This window comes from Camellia sinensis, chromosome 14, assembly GCF_055761805.1.
Source record: "Camellia sinensis isolate YWXY chromosome 14, ASM5576180v1, whole genome shotgun sequence".
Classification (NCBI taxonomy): domain Eukaryota; kingdom Viridiplantae; phylum Streptophyta; class Magnoliopsida; order Ericales; family Theaceae; genus Camellia; species Camellia sinensis.
Window position 1 is genome coordinate 121,578,859 of NC_138974.1, and position 26,006 is coordinate 121,604,864.

At 37.5% G+C, this 26,006-nt stretch overlaps 1 protein-coding gene across 1 annotated transcript; it reads right to left on the reverse strand.

Moving 5' to 3' along the window:
* Window positions 1–1,429: 1,429 nt before the first annotated feature.
* LOC114300830 (phenylacetaldehyde reductase) lies at window positions 1,430–26,006 on the reverse strand. Its single transcript, XM_082905949.1, has 7 exons — window positions 25,653–26,006; window positions 24,758–24,918; window positions 21,623–21,792; window positions 19,801–19,992; window positions 3,259–3,421; window positions 2,990–3,176; window positions 1,430–1,814 (listed from the first exon to the last, which is right to left on the reverse strand). Exons 2-7 carry the CDS (start codon window positions 24,873–24,875, stop codon window positions 1,670–1,672), a joined length of 975 nt encoding a protein of 324 aa, XP_082762075.1. The 5' UTR covers window positions 24,876–24,918; window positions 25,653–26,006; the 3' UTR covers window positions 1,430–1,669.

Here is a 26,006-nt window from a genome sequence, read left to right on the forward strand (position 1 = left end):
CATAACAAAATTCAAAGTGTGGAGAGAGAAAATGATAAAAGAGTGAAGACTACTCAAGAACAATTATTCAAATTTTAAGTTTTTGATCTAGTCTCGCCCAACCATTAAGGTAACACCTCAACCATGACTCAAATATCGACTAAAAAGGTTCTCGATTATGATAATTAAAGAGTCAAATATAATTCCATTATACTAAGAAGTACGGAGTGCTACAGGAATTCAAGATGGTTATATTTCTTATCATTTAGAAAAGACGATGACGACAACAACAACAAAAAAAAAAAATGAAGATAGCAAACATTCTCTAGAATTTTTCTTAGATTCGAACCCATAGCTTCGGGAGAAATACAATCAGGAGGGGCTAATTCAAAACCGTCAAGTAAAATAAGAACTCCCATATTCAAAGCCCTCTTTTGCAAGAACTTGTTCAAATAGCATATCATAAGGAATTCAAACAACTGCTTCAAACACAACACGAATAAGTACCGCTTGTGGAATCTCAATATCCACGAGCTTATTAGCTAAATGACAATGGGCACATACAATACACTGGATTTTTTCAATCACCTTAAAAAAGGAGGTGGACTTCAACGAAGTCAACCCTCACCTTGCTAGTCTATGATACATAAATGGGTATTATCTTGGAGCAAGGGATAATATTTGTTATATTTTGTTGATAATAATAATAATAATAATAATAATGGAACAATTATGTTTGTAGAACAAAGAGAAGCAAATTTAGTCTATACTTGATAAGCATTAATATGTAATGTTTGATTTTGGAAAATCACCACCATTATGGGGATGTACACGTAGTAGAAAAATTATGTCAATCCATTAAGATATGGTATGCTAAAAATAAATAATAAATATACAAATCAACGGAACCATCATAGTATTTTTAACTCCTCCGAACATAAGGCTAGTAACTTGATCATTTCCCGATCTGAGTCTAACTCAGTTCTTTCCCTAGATAAGACTTTTAAAAAGTTGAATACTCAGTTAATTTAAGCCTTACTATATGCCATATGAATATTTCAGAATAGATATAAATGCATTTTTCAATGTAATAAAGTTACGTAGTGTTTATTTTTCTTTGACAAAGAGGTATTTCCATAGATTTGCCTTGATATCGTGTTCGTACCGCTTTACAAAGCTCTTTCTTTCTTTCTTTTTTATTTATCACTTCACCCCTTATTTATTTATTTATTTATTTATTTATTTTATTCATTATCTAATTTCTAAATAAAATAGCATCAAAAAGATATTTTAGTTAGAAATTGTGAACTACCTTAAGACTTTATGACAAGCCGATTTGAGCTGGAAAATAAAAAATAAAAAAAATAAATAAATAACTCCACAAATTCAAGATCCAAATATAGTCTAAATACATATTGCATAAGGTAATGCTAACCTTATGAAGTATTAATTAAAGCAAGTTCAACTTAGAGTTTTAGGATTGATAACATAATTTAATACAAGACAACGAGTTCTAAAAGCCATACCAGCCAACCACAACAAAGTATTGCTCGCCATCATTTTTTTAAAATCATTCACAAAGTTACCATGACAAGACATGACAGACATAAAATCATAAAAGCCAATATGTCAACACTCTATGGCTCACCATCACATGTTTTTCCAAAATCCTCCATATAGCTACAATGGATCACATCCCAACAAATTTCTTCTGTGTCAAGCTTTCAACGATTTCCTTGAGGCCCTCCTCGAGAGAAATGAAGTCGATGCCCAACGTTTTTGCTTTTTCCTTGGATACTTGTTTTGCTGGTATATATGGTTTGTCACCCGCAACCCTATAAAGCATATCAAAAAAGGGAAGAAAACAATGATATAACCAAATAAAAATATAATTCATAACAAAAGCCAATTCTAACAGAGAAATTGGACAAATTGAAGTTTCATGTGCCACTTGGAACATTTAAAAGTTTTGAAACTAATCTTTAGAGACACATTCATCAATTGGAAGTAAAAATGAATGAGAAAAATGACATTTTGAAGGAATATCAGCAAATATTATAGAAAGACATCAATGCAATATGACAATAATAAATAAAATTTAATAACAATAATAATAAAAAAAAACAAATAGTTAAGAATGACAATAACCTTACGACTGGAGGTTGGAACAATTACCACTTAAAAAGCACTGCATGCCACATTTTTACATGCCTAATTTAAATGAGGTTACAGAAAACTCTACAAATTTTTGGCTGGTCTTGCTAAACCAAAACCATTAGACCTGATAAATGAGTTTACTAAGAACCTTAAGTTTACCATTAATCAGTAAACTTGTTTCAACAAATGAAAAGGACAAGTCTTCTGAAAGCAGAAAGAATTAAGCACTTGTTCGAATGTAGTAGTTATAATCAGAGAAAGAATAACGGCTAATATTAATAAAGTCTTGTTGCTGCTTGTCATGTCTTAAAAATCGTTGAGGGCACCAAAGCATCTTCGACTTATCGCCTCACTTAAAATGATAGAAACCCACAACGACTTTGCTCTCGAGGACTGCTTTCTCATTAAAGATTCACCACATCTACTATATTATATTTGTCCCGTGAAATGTAAATCACATCATTGCCAAAAAGGAAAAGAGAATCATGTGAAAACACATTAAAGACTTAGTAGATGTAGATGGAACTGCTTCTACTAGTATAAAAACAATTGCAACCCAACAAGATGCCAACATAAAAAGCAGGCAAAAGACAAAAGAATAGATATGTTGACTGAACATATCCTGATATGCCCATATTTTATGACACTTAATGAAGCTGAGATAGATAGTCTGAATTTAATTGGTAAAAATATAAAGAACGTGGATAACATTTACAAAAGGAGATTTAGAAGTGCTTTTCTTTTCTTTTCTTTTTTCTTTTTTTCTTTTTTGTGAAATAGAGCTTCAATTCCAAAGGCAATTACTACTTTATAAAGGTATAATTAAAGTCAACAACAAATCACAAACACTTACTTTTCTGGAAGTTGAAAAGAAGGATAAAGCTCGTGTAGTATTTTCACAACTTCAGAGAAGTGTGCCATTCTCTCAACCAGGCAATATCTTCCACTGGCTGAGGGAATTTCATATGCTTGAATGTGTGCATTTGCAACATCTTTAACATTAATCCATCCATAGGAAGCATTTGGGTATGTTTGTGAACCTGCACAACAAAAAAGCAAAGTGAATGGGAAAAACATTTCAAAGAACTTCAGAAACATTTCAAACATTTTTAAAATACTTACCATTTATTAATTCCAAGATAGCAGCAGCACTTGAATTAAGCGTTGGTTGTAACAGAGGACCAACAACCATTGATGGGTTTATTACAACCATGTCAATACCTTTCTCTTTTGCAAACTTCCAGGCAGCATCCTCTGCTAGAGTCTTTGAAAGTTGATACCAAAGCTGATAGCAAATACAAAAAATGCCATACGGGAGCAACACAAATTATGAACAGCCATTCAAGCTAGCTACAACTTTAATATGGTGAAAAATGCTGGCTAGGTTTAGTACAAGCTACAACTCTAATTAACAAGACTGCAAAACTGACATGTTTAATGAGTAAAAGTTATATAGAAACAAAGGTTAGAAGATTTCTTCAATTTCATTGGTGTAGGTCACATGGTCAAGCAAGATATAATTAATTAAATAAAAGGACTATTTAAATTCTTGACAGAAGTGATCTTAGTGTTCAAATTTCCAAGTGCAAGTACAAGCAATGGACCATACAATCAAAAGATAACCCAAGGTTTGAGCATTCTGTATAGTGTCTTAAGTTTTCAATCCCCCTTCATTAAGTCCGCCCGTCTGTAAGAAGCCAGTTTGGGCTGTACAGACCATTTACAAAGCTTATAAATCCAAATGACTATTTAAGAGTTTTCCAACTATAGGTCATATGAGGTGTTAATCTCTAATTAGCCAAACACATATTAAAATGCTCGAAATTGAGAGATTAAGGCTTTCATATTGGCCCTACATAATAGAAGATCACCAATCACCTTATGTACTTCATCCATGACTTTCACTAGGCTACATCAATCCCAGGCTAAAATCGCTGTATAGGTATCCTTACAAAACTCTGGTAAGACTAAGACAACTTTACTTATCAATGTGAGTCTTTTTTCTTAAAGTTCCATAACAGGAAGCACACTTCTTAGATCACAATGACTCCAACTTATATGAATCAATTTCACTTTCCCTCCATATTCCCCTTTCAAATCAATAGCTTATAAACCAAGATTGTACGCAATGCATACATTAATGGCTAGAAATGGTGAAAAATAATCAACGAAGCTACTATAAGGACCAGACCAATTTAAACTTTTAATTACTGTAATAGAGACCCAAAATATCATAAATAATTATAATAAAGGTCCATATGAAGTTCTTTTACTTGAATTAGAACCCTATTTGGTACATGTATCTAAGCGCTTTATCGTCCCAATTTGCGTGCACTAGTGCCCGACCCAGTCTAAAATTTGAGAGATAGATTCTCCGAGCCCAACAGATGATATTTCTATGTTTATATTATGGCTCCTTTTGGGAACTTGGCCTTTTTTAGTGGCCTTTTGGCTTTTAAAGAGGTGAAGAAAGTTAAATGTGTTTGGAATGGTTTTTTTAGTTGTAAAGATAATAATTGTGAGGAAAAAAGGTGATTGGTTGATGTGTACAATGTGACCCTTTTCTATTGGGATTGAACTTTTGACTTTTTGGCTCTTTTTGTGACCTTATGACCCCAAATGGGGCTAACATTTGAGTTGTGTTGTTGAGCCTGTCAATTTTCTTGGACCGCTCAAGTGGTTAATTGTGCGCTCAAGCTCTGAAATGAATCATCCAGTATTTCAAGCTTAGCTCTGAGATATTGGGAGGATGCATTACCTCGCGAGCGTGCAATTTACCGCTCGAATGAAGTGACTTGTTTGTTCCACTGCCTCTTAGATACACCGCTCGAGCGGTATTTCTTGCGCCCAAGTGATCTTCGCGACGCTGTTTTGTTTTAAGCTGCCTTAGTTGCTAAATTTAGGGTTACCTCTTTCATATCTCAAATGACAGTCCTAAGAAACCTTGGATTATCATCTAAAGAGAGTTTATTGGTTTTTTTCCTTTGATGAATTAGTGAGTGTGTCGCCTCACATGGATTGAATTGCATACATCAAGGGGTTTGGATCGTATCAACCTTTCAAGAGCATTCAACCAGTGGAATCCGGACTATGTTGGAGTTTGTGGATTCCAGCTCAACCATGGACAATCCTGGATGAAGAGTGGGCGATGAAGATGTGCTAGAGTCTCCAAGTGCTTGTGTGGATTCATGGGTAGTAGGGCTTGGTGAGATCTCTTGTAATCTTTTTATTCTCTTCTTAGTGGATTTGTTCACCCTCCTTGGGTCGTGTTTTTTTTTTATTTTATTTTTTATCACAATTGGAGTTGTCCAATTGTGGTTGTTTATCTACGTTAAATCTTTGTGTCGGATTTATTAATGGCTTAGACATAATCTAAATCACTTTTGCATTGGTTAGATGATTTAGATTATCATCTAATTTTGGAATTGCGTTGAATTGATTAGTTCATAAGTCATCAATCACATTACATAGAGTTTTTCAATTGGTATCAGAGTGGGTCACTCGTTCTTTGAGGTGTTTTCAAAGCTAGTGTGTGATTTTATGTGATTTGTGATAATGGATTCAATTTGCGAAGGTAAGTCTACTCATAGGCCTTTGTTGCTTGATGAAACAAACTACTAATATTGAAAAGCACGCATGAGGGTGTTTTTAAAATCCATCGATGAGAAAGTTTGGCATTCTGTCATCTATGGGTGGAGTGAACCTACTGTGAGTCTGTGACCATTGACGACGTCATAATTCCCAAACCAACTGATAAATGGGATACAAATGATTATCAAAATGCTAGTTAGAATAGTAAAGCACTCAACTCCCTCTTTTGTTCCGTCACCTCAGAAGAGTTCTGGTGTATTTACACTTGTGAAGTCGCAAAAGAGGCTTGGGACATTCTTGAAACAATTCACGAGGGAACCACTTTGGTTAAGAGATCAACACTTTAACGTCTCACCTCCGTCTTTGAAATCCTTTTTATGCGTAAGGATGAGACGTTCAATGATTTTTATGCAAAACTTAGTGATATCGTTAATTCTTGTTTCACTCTCGGTGAAAAAATCCTTGAGTCACGTGTTATTGGAAAAATTCTGAGATTATTACATGATCAGTTCCAATCAAAAGTGATAGCTATTGAGGAAGCTCAAGATGTTGAGAACCTCAAGTTGGACCAGTTGTTGAAACTTGCAAACTTATGAGGCACACTTGATTTCTAAGAAAAAACAAAAAGTTGTAGTTTTTTCTAGTGCTCATGAGGTTGTTAAAAATCCGGAGGTTGAGAATGATCTAGAGTCCAAAATGATGACTTTGTTTACCAAACAATTCCAAAAAAAAAAAAAAAAGAATTAAAAGAAAAAGAAGCCTAATTTCAAGGACGATAAAGGTGATAATAAGCTCAAAATCATTCCAAAACCTAAGAAGAAGATAGTAAGAGGTCAGGGAGTCAAGTGCTATGAATGCCAAGGGTTTGGTCATACTGCTCTCAAGTGTCCCTCCAAGAAGAACAGAAAGAAGGTTTACACTACGACTTAGAATGATGAGCGAGTCAGAGCAAGAAGCGCATGAAATTGAATCTAGTGAAGATGGCGATGGTACCTTCATGGCTTTCTATTCTAGCATTTCTCAGCCAGTTGAATTTGTTTGAGGTGATAGTCTTCATCGTGCTCTTACCTTTGATGGGAGCAACTACTAGTATTGGAAGTGTAGGATGAGAGTGTTTCTCAGAGCATGGGATTCAGAAGGATGGCATACTATTGAAGAAAATTTTGAAGCACCATTTGTGATTGACTCAATAACTCATTAGAAAGTTGTCAAGCCTTTTGAGGAGTGGAGTGAAGTGCGAGTGAAAGGGCAGACATGGAGAGCAGCATGCGGGTCTTGAATACTATTCGAGAAGCACTTTTTAAAGGAGAGTGACAATGCACCTCTCATTGCAAGAATGCTAAAGATGCATGGGCTACTCCAATGCAATTCCATGAAAGAATGGAATCATCTTCTTAAGCATCTAGTTCTTCTCAATTCAATGCTCTTGTTGCACGATTGGAATTTCTTAAGGAAGACGAGAAACAAAAGGAGGATGTGCCTTCACTTGAGAAAGTCATTGTTGATGAATCCTCTAATAGTGGTGATGAGGTAGATGGTGAAGAGCTTCAACAAGCCTATGAAAAGTTGTAGAAGGAGTCTCTTAATTTATCTATGTTGAACGATAAACTCACTATCAAACTCAAAGCATGTGAGAGTGAGAATGTCAAACTAAAGGAAGAGATTCCCGAGACTAGGAATGATGCCATAGAGATCTCTAATGATCAACAAGCTCTTTGTGCAAAACTCTTAACTTGTGAGACTGAGAGGAATGAGCTATTGAAAATCTATGCGACATATGAAGAAAATATTAAAACTCTCGAGATGTCTCGAGTTGCTTTGGATGAGCTAGTCATCAAGGAGGAGGAAGAACTCAAATGCGCTAAGGCTAAAATTGCTATTTGGAACAGAGGATCAAAGACATTGAAAGATATCATTGGAGTTCAATAAATGGGCTTTGACAAGAATGGAATTGGCTTTTGTGATGACAAAGCACAAAAATGGAATGCCTCTACATCTCATCACAAAAAGACTCAAGGGAAGGGGAAGCAAAAGATGCATGATGAGTCTCTCCACCATCCTAAAGCTGGTATGATCAATGAAAGGAAGGTAAAACCGGTTTTTATTTGTCATGGTTGTGGTAGGTATGGCCACATTCGTCCCTATTGTTATGAGTTGTTTGGTAGGGAGTCTCAAAGAGAAAGAAGAAATTCTAATACCTATTGGGTTAGAAGACAACCCTCTATATCAAGGTGGAATACCATTTGCCAAAACGGTGTTCACAACGCTAAGACTACTTCCAAGAATCATGGTGATCCCTCTCTAGTTAAGACTAGAAGAGTGTGGATGCGGAAGAGTGACTTAACTTGTTTTGTTGTTCATACTGCTTATAAAGACATGTGGTGTCTTGATAGTGCTTGCTCTCGTCACATGTCCAATGACAAATCCTACTTCACTTCCTTTGATAAGTATTAAGGAGGAATTGTTACTTTTGGTAACGGTAGCACTTCTAGAGTTATTGGTAAAGGCTATATAAGTGCCCCCAGTCTTCCTAAGCTGGACAGTGTGTTGCTTGTTGATGGCCTTAAGGCTAATCTCTGGTGCATTAGTCAAATATGTGACTCTCATCATGAGGTATTGTTTTCAAAAGACAAATGTCAGATTTTAGACAAAAAGGGAAATACCATCATGCATGGTGTCCGCACATTTGACAATTGCTATGGTATTGTCACTACTAGTGATCTCACGTGTCACTCAGCCATCATAAGCAATCTAGACTTATGGCATCAACGATTAGGTCATATCAACTTCAAAGACTTAGCAAAGATTGCCAATAAGGAGCTAGTGCGAGGAGTATCCAAATTGGGTAATTCTTTGAACCAAGTGTGCTGGCCATGTCAATTGGGCAAGCAAACTCGAGCCCCTCATAAGAAGGTGAATAGCTTAACATCCAAGTGTCCTCTTGAGTTGGTTCATATGGATCTTATAAAACCCACTTGTACTAAAAACATTGAAGGTAAAAGATATATTTTCTTGATGGTTGATGATTTCACTCGTTTCACATGGGTAAACTTTTTACGAGAAAAATATGATGCATTCGGTGCTTTCAAGTCCTTGGTATTAAGAATCCAGAACGGACAAGGTGTTACCATTGGCTGTATCATTAGAATCAGAACCGATCATAGTCGTGAGTTTGAGAATAGTTCGTTTTCGAATTTTTGTGATATGCATGGCATCGAGCATGAATTTTCTGCTTCTATTATTCCACAACAAAATGGAGTTTTTGAGAGAAAGAACCGGTTGGTTCAAGAAATGGCTAGGGTCATGCTCCTAAGAAAGTCCCTCTTTTGGGTCGAAACCTTAAATGCCACGGTTTATGTGGTAAATCGTATGTATTTGAGGCTCGGTACCTTACAAACTCCTTATGAGTTGTGGAAAGGGTTGAAACCTAATGTGAAATACTTTAAAACTTTTGGGAGTAAGTGTTACAATCTTAAAGATAGAGAGCCTTTGGACAAGTTTGACTCCCGTAGTGGTGAATGTATTTTTCCAGGTTATTTAACCAATAGTAGAGCCTTTCGTGTCTATAATCTTCGCACTTTATCTATTATGGAATCTATTAATGTGGTTGTAGATGACTCAGGTTCTCCTATAGCATCCATTCTTGAGGAGGGAGAAGTTGATGCTTCAACATCTAATGTGGTTCCATTAAGTCAAGGAGAAGCTCTAGGCCAAGTGCAAGGAAGTGAACAAGCGCCACCTCCTATGGCAAGCCCAAATTCAAAGAGTGCACAAGGCGATGCAACCATGGCCTCCTCTTCTCAACCCATCTTGGAACCATCGGCAAGGGTGAAAATAAATCATCCCATGCAACAAGTAATTGGTAATGTCACCGATCGGATGAAAACTTGAAAGCAACTTCGGGAGGAGGTATCTCATGTTTGTTATGTTTCTTTAATTGAGCCTAAAAATGTGAAAGAGGCTTTATGTGACGATTGTTGGAGTTAGGTCAATTTGAGCATAACAAAGTATGGACCCTTGTTCCTAGACCTAGAAATGTAAATGTGATACGTACCAAAAGGATTTTCAAGAATAAATCGGATGAGAATGGTACAGTGGTTAGGAATAAGGCGAGGTTGGTTGCTCAAGCCTATACACAAATTAAGGATGTTGATTATGATGAGACGTTTGCCCCCATTGTACGTTTCGAGTCTATTCGTATCTTGCTAGCTACTAAGGGTGGCAATTTGAACCTGGCTGACGAAGATCCATCCCATCCTGTCCTAATAAGCCGGGTTTTTTCCTAAAATTATTCCCCGTAGGGCCAGGGCTGGTATTAAAAAATAGATCCCCGATGATTTTCAAGTTGGGGATAGTAATATGTGCCCCCGACCCCGCCCCGATCTACCCCTGAGCAGTCTGTGTATATATATGTTTAGGTTTTGGTTTATTATGTTTAGGTTCTTAGACCTCACACACACACAGTCTCTCTCGGTTTCTCTCTCTCTAAAACCTTCCCTCACCGCCGATCTCCCTCTGCTATCCTCCTCTCTCCTCATCCGCTGTCTTCTCCCTCCTTCCATCACCGCCGATCTCAAAGTGATCGGACCCTGCGAAGAAGACTCCACCGACACCAAACTCGCCTTTGCCGATCTCTTCGCTTATCTCCACCACCGTCTGGTTCATCTCCGGCCACCCGTCTGGTTTATCTTTGGTTCTTTCTCCAGTCAGATCTGTGTTTTTTTTAACAAATCTAAGGATACTGAGTTCGGATCTGAGGATTTGTGTCTTACAGATTTGTGGAGTAAGATCAATTCTTGTACATTTGTGTTTTACAGATTTGTGTTTTGTACGTTTTACAAACATTTATGTATAGTAGAAGTATATACATATCTATGTATATCTGTATATACATATTGTTATTGTTGTTGTTGTTGTTGTTGGATTGTATGTCAGTGTATATATCTATGTATCATTTTTTATTCTTGTTCTTCCTTCTGCCTCAAAAAAAAAAAAAAAAAAAAGGTCGGGAATTTTTTGGGGTCGAGAAAACCCGATCCCCATTAAGAAGCGGGAGCGGGAGGTGATAGGTTTCCCGCCGAGGATCGGGGGTAGGGACGAGGAGTTTTTTACATTCGGGAAACAAGGACGGAGAGTGTAATCCTGGGCCCTGACACGGCCCCGTTGCCATTCCTACTAGCTATTGCCTGTTTTCATGGCTTTAAATTATTCCAAATGGATGTGAAGAGTGCTTTCTTGAATGGGTACTTGAAAGAAGAAGCCTATGTTGAGCAACCAAAGGGTTTCGAGGATTTACATTTCCTGACTCATGTCTACAAGCTAGACAAGGTGCTTTATGGTTTGAAACAAGCCCCTCAGGCTTGGTATGATAGATTGAATACCCTTCTCATTGATAATGACTTTCAAAGGGGTAGTGTTGATAAGACCTTATTTGTGAAGTGTACTAAGTCTCATATTCTTGTTGCTTAGATATATGTTAATGATATTATGTTTGGATCCACTTATGATTCCCTTGTTAAATACTTCTCGGATTGCACGACACGAGTTTGAAATGAACATGATAGGGGAATTGTCTCTTTTTGGGGCTTCAAATTAAGCAATTGTCATCGGGTATGTTTGTGTCTCAGACCAAGTATGCTAAGAGCCTTGTTTCTAAGTTCAGTCTTGACTCTGCCAAACATGCACAAACCCCCATGAGCGCAAGTCTTCACTTGTCTAAGGACTCCTCTAGCACTGATGTTGATCCCACACTTTATAGGAGTATGATTGGGAGTTTTTTGTACCTCATGAAGAGTCGGCCTGATATTGCATTCAGTATTGGTGTGTGTGCCTGTTATCAAGCTTGCCCTAAAGGGTCTCATATTCTAGCCACCAAGCGTATTATCCAGTATGTAAGTGGAACTTTAGGGTATGGGATTTGGTTCTCGTCTGACACCACCGCCGACATTATTGGTTTTTTTATGCCGATTAGGCAGGGTGTGCTGATGATCGCAAAAGCATATCCAGCGGTTGTTTGTACCTCGAAAATAATTTGGTTGCATTGCATAACAAGAAGCAAAATGCCATCTCTCTTTCGACTGCCAAGGCGAAGTACATTGTCGCAGGGAGTTGTTGTGCTCAAATGATTTGGATGAAGCAAATGATTCTTGATTACGAATTGGATCAGCACACATTCACTATTTTCTGTGATAACACGAGTGCCATCAATATATCTTGGAATCCGATCCAACACTCACACCAAACATATTGATATTCGTCACCATTTCATTCGAGAGTTGGTTGAGAAGGGTCTTGTTGTTCTTGAGCATGTACCTACTGAGCATCAAAGACTTGATATTTTTACAAAACCCCTTGATCTTCTTAGGTTTGAGTTTTTTAGAAAGACCTTAGGTGTATTGCTCATTGACTAGGGTGTGACTTGTTGCATGAGTAGATGTGTGTTATATTGTATTTTGTGTGCTTGGATGATATATTCTCATTGACTATGATTCACTTCTTCTTTGCACATAGATATATTTGAACATCTCTCTTTTTGCAAACAAGGTTTCATGTGTGTTTGTACATAACTCATGATGAATGTGTATGCCCTTTGTTTACACGATCCCATTTTGTACACATCCTTGAGTGAAGCAATCGTACGGGTTTTTGCATAAGTGATCAAATTTCTCTACGGACTTCTAGCATTGTATCTTTTGTTTTTTTTTTGAAGAATTGACCTATGCTAGCATATCTTGGGTGATGTTGAGTCTCTTAACCCCTGACCATCTTTTTGCATCTCCACGGCTTACTTCTCTATTCACGTCTCTCATGGCATGAGGAAATGGCTACCTTAGAGTCACCAACCAGGCTTCACTTAGTCTTTCCATTCTCTCTAGTTCGGTTTCCAAACTCACGAGCATGAAAGCAGCCGGTGATTGCACAAGAAAATGGTATTCTTTGTCTGAGGGGGAGCTTATGTTTTTACTCAACAAATACCTCTTGAACACTAGTGGTTTGACATTCCTCAGTCAATCACAAATTTACTTGTTGGAGGTCCAACCATCCGATCACTACTAGGATTAACTCTAGCAGTTGTAGACATTCAAAGATTGCACACACACTTTCTTTGTAAGATGTCATGTTCCCCTTTGAGCATTGCATTCATGTGTTGTCTATGTCATTTGTTGTGCTCTATCTTGTTTGCAATTTTTTCCATGTTCATATTGTCTATCTTGCAAGATTGAGTGACTCATGATGTGTACATCTTTGTATCACTTTGTGCTATATTGCTCATATGACTCTGTTTCAAGAGATATTCTGTTTGTGAGTGTGTTTTGGAGGCTCATGGGTGTGTTTGAGGACTTTGGAAGCCCTGCTTGTTTTTAGTGACCGATTGAGTAGTGTTTATTGTGCTCAAGCAGTGTTGCACTCTTTCTAGAAGTTTTGTCTGCAGTCTGAAATACTGGGATCATGTGTTTCATGCTCGAGTGATAAGAGTCTTAGCTCAAGCGGCCCCGTGCGTGTTTAAATGAGTTTGCTCGAGCAATGAAGTGGTCGCTCGAGCTGTCTGTACGGGTTTTTAATTCTCAGATCTGTCTCTTCGGTTCTATTTTCCCCAAACTTCTCATCATTGTCTCTCTCTTAGGCGATTTCATCTCCGGTGGTGTTCTCGATCCTCCATTGCATTTTCCACTTCATTTTTCTTAGATTTGTGCCGCACATTTGTGATTTTCATCACTCATTGTAAATATTTCTTTGCTATTTCTTCTCTCTTTTCTTTTCTAGGGCTTTATTTGTTCAAATTTCTTTTAATACTTGTTTTTCTTCTTTCTTTTCTTGTTTATTTGGTTTGTTTGTTCCTAAATCTAGTTCTTCTTTTTTTTTCTTTTTTTCTTTTTTTGATAAACTTGTCTAGTGCTTTTATATATTTTTATTATTATGCTTGAGTAATTAGTTAATTTTTTAGTTAATATCTTAGTTTATTGGTCATCATTGTATATATTGTTTGTTACTGACGTTGGTGGGTTTTGAATGGTTGGGTTTGAGGGTTGGCTATTTGTTCTTGTCTCTTGGTGGGGTCTGCTTGTTGGGTTGTGGGTTTGGTTGTTTGTGTGTTGTTGTGTTTCCCCAGGTTTCACCATGTCTCAACCCTCCAAGCGCACCAAAACCACCACTAATTGTCCACCTTTCAACCCCGAGAAATTTCTGCCTAAGGAGAAAGCCAAGTTGTTTAGAGATTTCTTTCATTCACGGCCTGTCCATTTAGAGCGAAATGTCTAACTAGACACTTTTGAGTCCATTCCCATCCACCATGTCTTCAATCGCTTAGGGGGTGACAAGTTTATTTTTTCTGGCCTCCAAAATATAGATTGGGTACGTGAGTTCTATTGCAACATTCACTCCATAGATGAGTACAATCCTTCTTTCAAAACTTGGGTCAAGTCTAAAGACATTCATGTCACTGAAGAGTTGATTAGAACAGCTTTTGGTATTCCTCCGGTTGTTGATTGCCAGTATCATTTCCTTGGTTCTCCCACTGCTGATTTCAAGCAAAATGAACTCCCTCAATTCCGGCTTTTGAATCTCATCGTTTGTGCCAACATTCATGTCACCACCCATAGTTCTGACATCAACCAAGAACAAGGGTTTGTTCTTTATTGCATTGATAGGCTTCGTTCCATTGACCTTCCCACCATGATTGTTCAAAAAATGATATATGTTTTCGAGGTGAAGAAAAACTTAGGTCTTTCTTATGGTTGCCTTATCAATAGGACTCTATCCTCTCTTGAAGTTGCTTCTTCTGATGATAATGAGCATTTTAGCCCTGTCAAACCTTTTACCAAAAAGACTGTCTCCCAGAATTATGCACATGTAAGCGGGGGAGTCTTCTGGAGCGGGTTTGTTTTATGCAGGTGAGGAGCAAATGGAAAAGGGAGCTGAGTTTGATGTTGCGACTGCCAGTGAGGGGGAGCATCCAGTCCATGCTTGTACCATTAGAGGACAGCTTCGCCAGTTCGAGCATGCCATGACACAGAGGTTTGACCAGTTGGATGCTCGAGTGGATGCATTTGATGGGCATCTTTCTACCTTGGCAACATTGGTACTTTGGTGGATCAGGCCACCTCTCAGCTTGCACAGCTTCTATCCTATTACTGGTAGCACCCTCCTCCGCCTCCATATCAATGATGTTTCTATTTCTCTGGGTTATATTACTTTCGGACTTGTTTTGATCTATGATCTTCTTGTCATATTTACTCTTTTGGACATGCCCCATCTCATATTTTGTTGGTTAGTCTAATGCTTACCTTTGTTGATGTTGCACGTGTATGGCCATATTTTGTTGTCATTTGGCCTATTTTGGGATATTATGGACATGTTTTGTGGATGTATTGTTGATATTCTTGGATAGTTGTTGGGTTTTGGGACATGTTATCATGCTTTGTGGTTCTTTGTTCTCTTTATATTGGCATATTATTGGCATAATCTTGGTTATTGTTGTCCCTTTGTCTCCCTTGGTCAAAAAAGGGGAGAGTTTGGTGATTGTTCTATATCTTCTATATCTTGATTCACTTTGCTAATCATGTATTCATCTCTATTTCTATCCATCTATCCCTTGTGGTTGTGTTGTTCCTATTGTTTTCTTTTCAAGTGGTTCGCTTCACAAGTGGTTTAGAGTAGTTAGGTTTGTGTCTAGAGTGTGTGTTTGCTAGGACTTGATTGTTAGAAGTGTTTTGTCCGGAAATTGCCAAAGGGGGAAATTGCCAAAGGGGGAAATTGTTAGGTCCCTTGCTTGTCAAATCCACGAACATATTTGAGTTGTATCCTTGAGCCTATGAATTTTCTTGGATCACTCAAGTTGTTAATTGTGCGCTCGAGCATTGAAATGGATCATTCAGTATTTCAAGCTTAGCTCTGAGATACTGGGAGCGTGCACTCTACCACTAGATCGAAGTGACTTGTTTGTTCCACTGCCTCTTAGGCACACCGCTTGAGCGATATTTCATGCACTCGAGCAATTTTCGCAACCCTGTTTTGTTTTAAGTTGCCTCAATTGCATAATTTAGGGTTACCTCTTCCATAGCTGAGACGACAGTCCTAAGAAACCTTGGATTATCATCTGAAGATAGTTTATTGGTTTTTTCCTTTGATGAATTAGTGAGTGTGTCGCCCCATATGGATCGAATTGCATACATCAAGGGGTTTGGATCGAATCAACCTTTCAAGAGCATTCAACCGGTGGAATCCAGACTGTGTTGGAGTTTGTGGATTCAAGCTCAAGCATGGACAATCTTGGATGAAGAGTGGGTGATGAAGATGAGCCAGAGTCTCCAAGTGCTTGTGTGGATTCATAGGTGGTAGGGCTTGGTGAGATCTCTTGTAATCATCTTATTCTCTTGTAAGTGGATTTGTTCACCCTTCTTGGGTCGTCGTGTTTTTTTATCACAATTGGAGTTGTCCAATGTGGTTTTTATCCACGTTAAATCTTTGTGTCAGATTTATTAATGGCCAGAGATAATCTAAATCACTTTCATATTGGTTAGATGATTTAGATTATTGTCTAATTTGGGAATTGCGTTGAATTGATTAGTTCACAAGTCATGAATCACATTACATAGGGTTTTTCAAGTAGAAACTGTATTATCCAGAAATTGGGAAGTGCTTTGGGGGAAAATTTTAATTGCTTTTAGAAGGCTATTTGAGCAACCAAACACATTTTATTTGGTTCCTTCCAACTGATTTAAAGTAACAACTAACATTTGTTAAAATCCACCTACTCTCCACCTACTTCACCCACTTAAACCTACTCCACTAAACCTAACCCACTACATCACTACCACCTCACCTTCTCCACTAAACCTAACCCACTACACCACTACCACCTCCACTTCACCTACTCCTTACCTACTACACACTCACCCTCTTCTATATATAGGAATCATGAATCATTGTAAAATATAGAACATACATCAATCAATAATACAATTCTCTATTTCTCTTTATACATTAAATTTTCTACATGGTATCAGAGCCAAGTTTAAGAATCTAGTATTTTCGCTTCCCGGCGGGCGGCAACCTCACCTTAGCCGCCCGCCGGACCTCAACCTAGTCTGCTTGTTTTTTTTTTTTTACACATACCTTCTTCCATAATTAAGCTCTTCTCTACCTTTACAATGGCTGCCAACGAAGACCAAGCTTTTCCAGACCCATCCTCCACACAGACCACAGACCAGCTCATATACACAAGAGATGCTTGATATCTCTCTCTCTCGGGGTTGGGCTCGGAGAATCATCCACTCTATTATTTCCACCATCCACATCCATCTTTTCCTCCATTTTCCTTTCCCTGTATTCAATATATTCAACATATTTTGGAGCTGAAACTTCAATTGGTTTCTTGATTTGTACACCATCTGCCCATCTGTACTCATACTTGGGGCCTGCAGTCATTGTAGGACAGTTTTCTGGAGTGCAGAACTCTGTGAGGGTACCATACAGCAAGTTCACCTGGTTGAATAAGTCCACAGTGTTGACAGCCAGCCATTCATTAGCGTCCTCCCCTGGAGGAAGTCTTACTGCTTCTCTCAGATTTCCACTACCTAATGTTGCATCAATGTGCTTTCTCAGCTGTGCCCCCTTACTCCGGGCGAAATGTCCTTTGGTTCCTGCCCAGACCGAAGAGACTCATGGATCTAGAGAGAGAGAGAGAGATGCATGTGTGTATGCGTGTGATCTCTTCATCTCCAAACCAGTTCATGCCAGAGAGAGAGAGACCAGGTGCAGAGAGAGAGAGAGATGACTAGCTTTTCACTTTTCAAAGAGGCAGAGGTAGTGGTTGAAGAGACCAATATTTTTATTCATTATTATATATTCATCATCACCATGCTTACTTTTCTTTTTTAATCACACCCATTCACCACCCAAATTTTATTTTTTATTATAAAACTTAATTGGTGCTCTATTTTTATTCATTATTAATATTCATCATCACCATGCTTATCATTTCATCACTATCTCCATATTTTTTTTATTATTCGATTCCCTTACTTCTCAAAAAAAAAAAAAAAAAAATTCATCATTCCACAAACTCATTTTATTCATGTCGGGGCTCACCCCGATCCCCATTTTACATCAAAAAAAAAAAAAAAAAAAAAAAAAAAAAAAAGAAGAAGAACAAACAAACAAAAACAACAAAACAACCACACCCACAGTGGGATTTTTCTTCTCTACTCTGCAGCCGGTCTCTTCTTCTTGCCTCTGTCTTGGACGGCCCTTGACGGTGTTGCCTCCGTGCTTCCTAGACCACCAAGCAAGTTGCCTCCTCCCTGCTCCTCCACTGCAGCATATGGCGGCCCTCCAAATCGGAACATCACGGTGGCCTTCCGCTTCAGCTCCTTATTTTCTGCCTTTAGTACACTTATCTCTGCTCGCGCATCCTTATACATGCGTTGGAGCAGAGCCAGTTGGGCGTTTAACTGCTGCACCTCATTTGTCCTACTCTGCAGCCGGTTCGACAAATTTGTGACCGCCGTCATGGTTTCCACGCATGACTTCAGAGTATACTGATTAGCCTCAATATCAGTTTGCACCGCCATTTTTTGCTCCACCGACCGCATCGGAAAGTTCAATAGAGCAAAACCAGAGGTGTTTGGTTGAGGTTCACTGGCCACCGTACCAGTTATTTCTCTTGTAGGCTCGTTCAGTTCTGGAAAGAGCGTGAGCAGGTTCTGGGTAGCTGGACGGGACGAAGAGGCCATGTTTTAGGTTGCTCAGTGTTTCAGCGCAGGGTTTACAGAGTGTTTCAGACTGCCAAAATTCAGAGGTTTCAAACTAGTTTGCACAGCCTCTGCCCCAACCTTGGTTAAATAGCCAGGGCCGATCCGCGCATCGCGCGCCACTTGCCGACAGACGACACACGGGCGCGCAAGCCAAGGCGCCCACGTGCCTCGCCATCATGTCCGGCACACCTTTTGATGAATTGGGCACGCCTTTTGAAAAATTGGGCGCACCTTTTGAGGATGCGATTTTTTATGGGTCCGACAAGACTCTATAAACTGTCCCGATATTAATTCCGGTTAGCTCCTTTATGGGTCCGACAAGACTCTGTAAACTGTCCCGACATAGATTCCGGTTAGTTTCTACAAGGGTCCGACAAGACTCTGTAAACTGTCCCGACATTGATTCCGGTTAGTTTCTATAAGGGTCCAGCAAGACTCCGTAAACTGTCACAACAACTGTCACAACATTGTCTGCTACAACGGTCCGACATGACCCCATAAACTGTCTTCTACATCGGTATGACACCACCATACAGTGTCCTCTACATGGTTATGACACCACCATACAGTGTCCTCTACAACGTTATGACACCACCATCCAGTGTCTTCACCAATGGTCTGACACGACCATACAGTGTCTCCTATCCTTTTTTATTTTATGTATTTTCTTGTTTTGTTACTCTCTCCAAACTCAAGTTGGTTCGTTCCTATCCCCCTTGAGTTTGCGGGGGGCTGTTAAAATCCACCTACTCTCCACCTACTTCACCCACTTAAACCTACTCCACTAAACCTAACCCACTACACCACTACCACCTCACCTTCTCCACTAAACCTAACCCACTACACCACTACCACCTCCACTTCACCTACTCCTTACCTACTACACACTCACCCTCTTCTATATATAGGAATCATGAATCATTGTAAAATATAGAACATACATCAATCAATAATACAATTCTCTATTTCTCTTTATACATTAAATTTTCTACAACATTGTTCTTGAAAGTAGCAAGTAAGTTTATGCAAGTAATACTCATTCATGTATAGATGACAGCATTATACTAACATAGTAACTTAAGCATTCATGAAAATAAAATAAAACGTAAAAGAAAGGAAAAAGAAAAGGTCATCATCCATTGTTGGTTCTACCAATTGGGGAGCTAGTAGCCTGAGTTTTACTAGCCCAATATACATGTAAAAGAGAAATAGCAAAAGAACATGATTAACAATTGCACAAATAAGTACCAAATACGATAAAAAAAAATATAAATAAAAAATAAAAAATAAAAATAAAAACAATTGCACAAATACGTACCTTATTTTCCTTGCAGAACTCTGGATCGGAAAACCAAGTCTCATCCGTTATCTCATCAGGAGTTCGAGGCCTACCAGTGCATGTAACGGCAGACATAGACGATGTCAAAACCACTCTTTTGACAGTTGGGCTTTTGGCACATGATCCAAGAACATTTAGTGTTCCTTTTAATGCTGGATCAATCAATTCTGCCTGCAATGGTTACGCAACAATTTGAAAATAATAATTACATGATATCAACCATCAGTGTTATGAAGCAAATATAATGAAGCTTTTAATCTACTATCAACAAATAGACAAAAGAATACTACCAATGTATATCAATGTTATGAAGATGGCTCTTATAGATTATGTACTTGAGATTTGTTTCTATGTCACCAGGTGAATAAGTCCACAAGCAAAGAGGACTCCAGATAAAAATACCATTCTATACAAATGATTGGAAACAAAAACTGGAAAGAAAAAGACCACACTCACTCAAAGATAGTTTGGAAAACAAAGTAGTTAATGATGTAAACTTCACTTGGAATATCAAAACAATCACAATTGAGAACGTCTAGAAACCAAACAAGAGATGGATGAGCCTACCAGCAAAGGGGTTGGGTCCTGGGATGAACTGTAAACCTAGACATCCTAGGTTCGACTTTCACTAGTCTCCTTAGCGTAACCAATACTTGGGGTTTGCAGGTGATTGCAATTATCCGAGATTTACTCTGCAAAGGTGGGTCTAATGTAGCCCTACCTTGGGGAGGTTCCTCATCATAAAATTAATAAATAAAGAAGAAGAAGAAGAAGAAGAAGAAGAAGAAGAATGAAATGACCCATCACTATTTATGACCAAATAAACAAGTATATTAGGGACAATGGTTGCTCAAGGCATGCGAATGTGCTGCTGTACCAACGCAAGAATAATTTATATGACCTGTGTAATGAATGAATTTTTAATTTATTTTTATTTTTTTAATTTTTTTGTATATAACCAAGTTTTGAAGAATCTGCCATCACATGTGCATGGTCGTATCCCATCTGATCGTAGAACCACCGTACTCTGTGTGAGGACTGATATCTAAATTGAATCAATTACTAATCAATTTTTTGAACATTATTAGTTGGGGCAATAGGTACTCAAGTTGATTTAGCAATGGGTCTGTATAAAGTGGTTCTTATATGCTAGTTACTATCTTCAGTTAGGGGCATCTACAAACTGATCTAGTTGGCAGATAGTGTCCAGAATAAGGCTCACTTTCAAATGTGGGTTAAATCACTACAAACAGAAGCCTACTTCCCAACCTACACATATTTCTAACTCAGTCCCCCAATTTTATTTATGTCATAGAGCAATGTTTGAGATAAATTTAGCCATTTTTGTCAATCTGAAGGAGGTTTAAAAATAGATTACCCCAATTGGTCAATGGGTTAGAGGAGCTTAGGTTTTGATTTTCCTTGTAGGCAACAATAACTTTTTTTTTTCTCTCTTTTTCCTTTTTTCCTTCTCCATCTTTCATTTTTTATGGAGAAAAGCAATAGATCTCAGGTAGATTGGTAAGTTGAACAGGTTGAATGAGTTTAGGTTTTGGTTTGTCCCTGCAGGGATTGGTAACCATCTACAACAGATATTGAGAAATACATTGCACAACACGAAGTTTTTACTTCTCCGTACACCATTATACAAAAGGTCCAATGGAAAGCACAACTCATTACATAATCAACAATGTTTGAGACCACAACATTTAGCAGTCTATCACTGTATCCTGTTGATGTATGGCAGTTTAACAAAAAAATAAATAAAATAAAAGAGAAAAAAACGTAATATGAAGTGTACCTGTGGATCAGAAGTCGTAAAAAAACATGGAGATGCTGTATGAAAAACACCGTCGCACCCATCAACCACAGAATCAAAGGAACCTTCTTCCAGTAGATTTCCTTTAAACAAGTGAAGTCTCTCCTTAGCTCCATCAAGTGCAAGTAAGTGTTCCGTCTTCTTCGGATTAGCTGCATTTTATTACCAAGTATTAAATAAATGTGAAAAACTGGTAACTCAACCATAATCCATTAAAAGGTGCATTTTCAAGTAGCACAATATGAGATTTAAATGCCAGTCTTGATTCAATCCTCTAAATTCTACTTGAACAAATTTATATCAATTCATACATTTTCACGGAAAATTATAGTTTTATAAGCTTATAAAAAATCGCACAAATAGTATAATAATTTTGCATATGACAAATACACAAATAGTTCCTATAGTATACTATCTATTTCAGTTTGGTTCCTAATCTTTAATTTGTTTCAAGTACATCCCTAAACATTGCACATTGATTCAAATGTGATTCTTTCCTATAAATGCAGTGGAGTTTAGACAGAATATATATACCAAATAACATTGATTGAATAATGGATAGAAGAATAGGGTTTCATGCAGTATAGAAAAATTGAGGTTTTAGGGAGATTTTAAGGATTAACTCAGCATATTAAAAGTGCGAGAGTCAGAAGATTTTTAGGAACTACCGCAAGAAATTAGAAATTCAATGGACGAAAAATTAACTTATTGTTGCGACAAATCAGAGGGCAATGTTCCTCATTACGGTATGTATTTCAGTTCTTAAAAGTAACTTTGTTATCCTCTATTAAATTCATGTGTCTGCTATTCATTTTGGCAATAAAATGAAATAAATTCCTCAATGCCTTTTAAAAGCTTAATATAAGGCTTATTTAAGCATGATCCCAAAATTTTTTGTCTGAAGTTTATGGCATATATAAGAAGGGACCACATTGAATCAGTGTGTGAAGTGTAGGATGTAATTGAAACAAATTAAAGATTAGAGACCAAAATGAAATAGAAAGTATACTTTAGGGACTATTTGTGTAATTTACCCTTGGCATATAAGTGCCTGTCATTTTTCTTTCTTTCTTTCTTTCTTTCTTTCTTTCTTTTTTTCAAACAGGAAAAAGAACTAAAAAGTGCTAACTACAAAACATGGACTTGGGTATGTGTATATAGTGCAAGTGTGTCTGGGAATCCACACCTCCCTAAGCGCCATACTTATCACGATCCAAACTACCACTCTAACAGAGTCTACCTCGTAGTAAAGTCATCCAAATCATTGAGGTCAAAAGAGTTCTATTGTTTTCCTACTGTCCAATTCACTAGATGATGATGTGAGGTCAGACCCAATTCAGTTTGAGATAATGTAGGAGCAAAACCCTTGTAACATCCTGGGTTTAGAATGGTTATTGCTCCTACCAGATCATGAGATCAAGACAGCTACAAAAAAAAAATAAAACATAGGCGATTTAAGTAAGAATCCTAACTTCTAAACTTTAATTCCTTGGGCAAATGTGACCTAAGCTTCTCTCCTAATTTCAGAGTCCGATTTCACTTCATCAGTATTAAAAGATGATTTATTTTAAATCAACTATGAAAGAATTTTGTTACAATCAATCTATCAATTAGGATACAGTTTATGATGGGTTCTGAAGCTGGATTGATGATGACACATATTTTTTAGAACAAGAAAATTATTAGATAGTCCTAGAGCATCATTTAGCGTTGCATATGTGGTGCTCCTGACCAATGGGAAACCACAACCCACACTAAGTGTGTCATCTCACGTCTCCCAACTACCGAACAAAGGTCAGTCACCATGTCTCACTTGTAAGATTTTTTGCTATGCGATTGGTTTGGACTACGGTTCTATTTCCCAATTCTTTGACTTGCTCCTACGGAACCAAGGTCGAAAAGATTGAAAAAGTGATTCACAACCATTGATGCTACGGAACCAATGTCACATAGTACTCTCCGGAAGTATCCTCAAATTACTTCTCTAAACATAGAGTGATGGCCTAACAATATTAGAGTGATATTGGCAATTACTACACACAATTTTACACAATTAGGAACTAAAAATTTCTGTAGGCATACACACAAATAGCATAAGAAATTCTGTAAATAGTTAAACAACCCGTTATCTCCAAACAACACAAAATCATCCAAAAATATTAGGGGGTTAATTACACTTAGTACTTCTTGCATTTTTACTAAAATTTCACTTTAATTCCGTCACTTTCAATTGTAACAGTCACATACACTTTAAGTCAAGTTATAATCTCACACTTTCATCCGTCTACTGTTAACAAAGTTGACAAAACCTATCATTTGAAGAATGTGTGACATTTTTATTGTCTCGTTAAAACTCTTTCACTTTTACCAAAACCTCATTTTAATCCTTACCCTCACCAAAATTTCACTTTAGCCTTTCCACTTTTAATTTCAATTTCAATTTCTTTTAACTTTATTAAGGGTAGATAAATAGACGGGTGAAATTGAAACTTGATTGAAAGTGTAAGTAACCAAAGTAAGATTTTAATAAAAAGTAAAGGCACGTTAGGCCTATTTTGGCAACATGGTTTGTAGTCACTTTTTTTTGTTAGTAGCAAAAGCTAAAAGTTGACTCTTTTGTCTTTTTTTTCATTTGGGATGTTGGTTTTTAGCCAACAGTGAAATTATAATTTTACCCCTCATGGGTCAAAATGTGTTACATAGGAAAAGTTGTAAATATTTTAAATAAATGGGAGTAGTTTAGTCATTTTATTATAATTTGACATTATAAATAAACATTAATCAAAAAAATCAAAAGTCACTTTTTACTAACTTTCCAAATCATTTGTCTTCAAAAAAAAAAAAAAAAAAAAAGCCAAAAAGTTAGTTAAAAGTCAAAAAGTCACTTTTTACCATCTTCCCAAAACATCCCTAAGTCTAATTTACCCAATATTATATAATGCAGCAGCCAAAAATTCCAGTTCCAATAAACTGGTATAATCGAAATGAAAGATTGAAGTGCATAGGAAATGTTAGAATGATCTATTTTCAACAAAATCGAGATAACTAAAGTGACCACTACAAGAACTAAAGATTATAACCCAACCCAATGTTGAAAATAAGAGAGAGAGAACTGACAAGGGTCGCGAACAGAGGCTCGGACAGTGTAATCACGTTGGAGCAACAACTTAACCAGCCATGAAGCTATGTACCCTGACCCTCCCGTCACGCATACTGTCTTCCCTTGCCCGCTCATTGTCTCTCTCTGTCTCTCTCTCTCTAGTTCTCTCCCTGTGTCTCTGTGAGAAAGTGAAATGAGAAAAAAATTTAAATCATAAACATCAAGTACCGTATTCACATATATAACACTATAAATAAATAATTTTTATTTATTGATGCTTGTGCGTCATTGATTGCGTTGTCCTTTTTGGTTTCATTTAAAGTACTATTAAAACAAAAATGCGTTAGAACTCTAATATAAGAGCTCTAATAATTTTAATAGAAATATAAAATTCACTTTAATGTGATGTTTGTGACTCACCTTATTATTTTTATTTATTTATTTTTTTTTTAAGACACATCACTAGACCTCTCTGACATCTTCCCTATTAAAATAGCGGGGTGGTTCTCGGTTTGAGTGCACATCCTCTGTAGGCGGTTAAAAACAATAAGACATGGATGGCTGAGATTTGGGCCCAAAATGACATCGTTTTTTGTCCAAAATAAAAAACTTCCTTCCCCTTCGCTTGCCTCTCTTTCCCTTCTCCTACCCTTTCCGGCGAAACATGAGCTCCGGCGACCCTCATCTTCCCCTCCCGTCACCCAGATCCTCTCTTTCTTTACCATATATATATATATGCACTTATCTCACAGATTTAATTCCTTCCTTTTCACATCCTTAAAACAAGTTTTGAATTGAATATATATAGTGATGTATCTTCAAAGGTATTTACAATCAGAAATAAAAAAACTAAATGCTAATCTCCATGATTTTAGGAGAAGAATCATCAGAAAGAGAGAAGGAAAGAGGTACCTTAGGTGAAGAAACTTAAGGACAATCTCTTGGGCAATCTCGATGACTCGTATCTGTGGACAACGATTTGCGATTTGGATTCGCTGTCATGAAGAGCTTTGAGAAAGAGATCGCTGCCTCGGCGTCGTCTTCGCCGGTGGTGGTGCTGGACCAGACGTCTGATTCTGTCGAGTCTAGGGTATTGTTGTAGTCGCTGAAGAGTACGGGCCGCCGGCGAGAAGCTGCAAATAGGGAGAGAACAATCTGACGGAAAACCAAAAAAACAAAAAAAAAATGACGTTGTTTTGATAGTAAGGGATGTCAGCCGTCCATTCGTTTCTTTTTTTGACGTGGTACGCTAAAAACAAAAAAAAA

Excerpts from the sequence above, each read along its gene's own strand:
- LOC114300830 (XM_082905949.1), bottom strand. The coding sequence starts at position 24,875 with ATGAGCGGGCAAGGGAAGACAGTATGCGTGACGGGAGGGTCAGGGTAC. Across the intron at positions 21,793-24,757 it reads AGCCTCTGTTCGCGACCCTT|CTAATCCGAAGAAGACGGAA; the intron begins GTCAGTTCTCTC and ends AATAAAATGCAG. Across the intron at positions 19,993-21,622 it reads TTACGACTTCTGATCCACAG|GCAGAATTGATTGATCCAGC; the intron begins GTACACTTCATA and ends TAACCATTGCAG.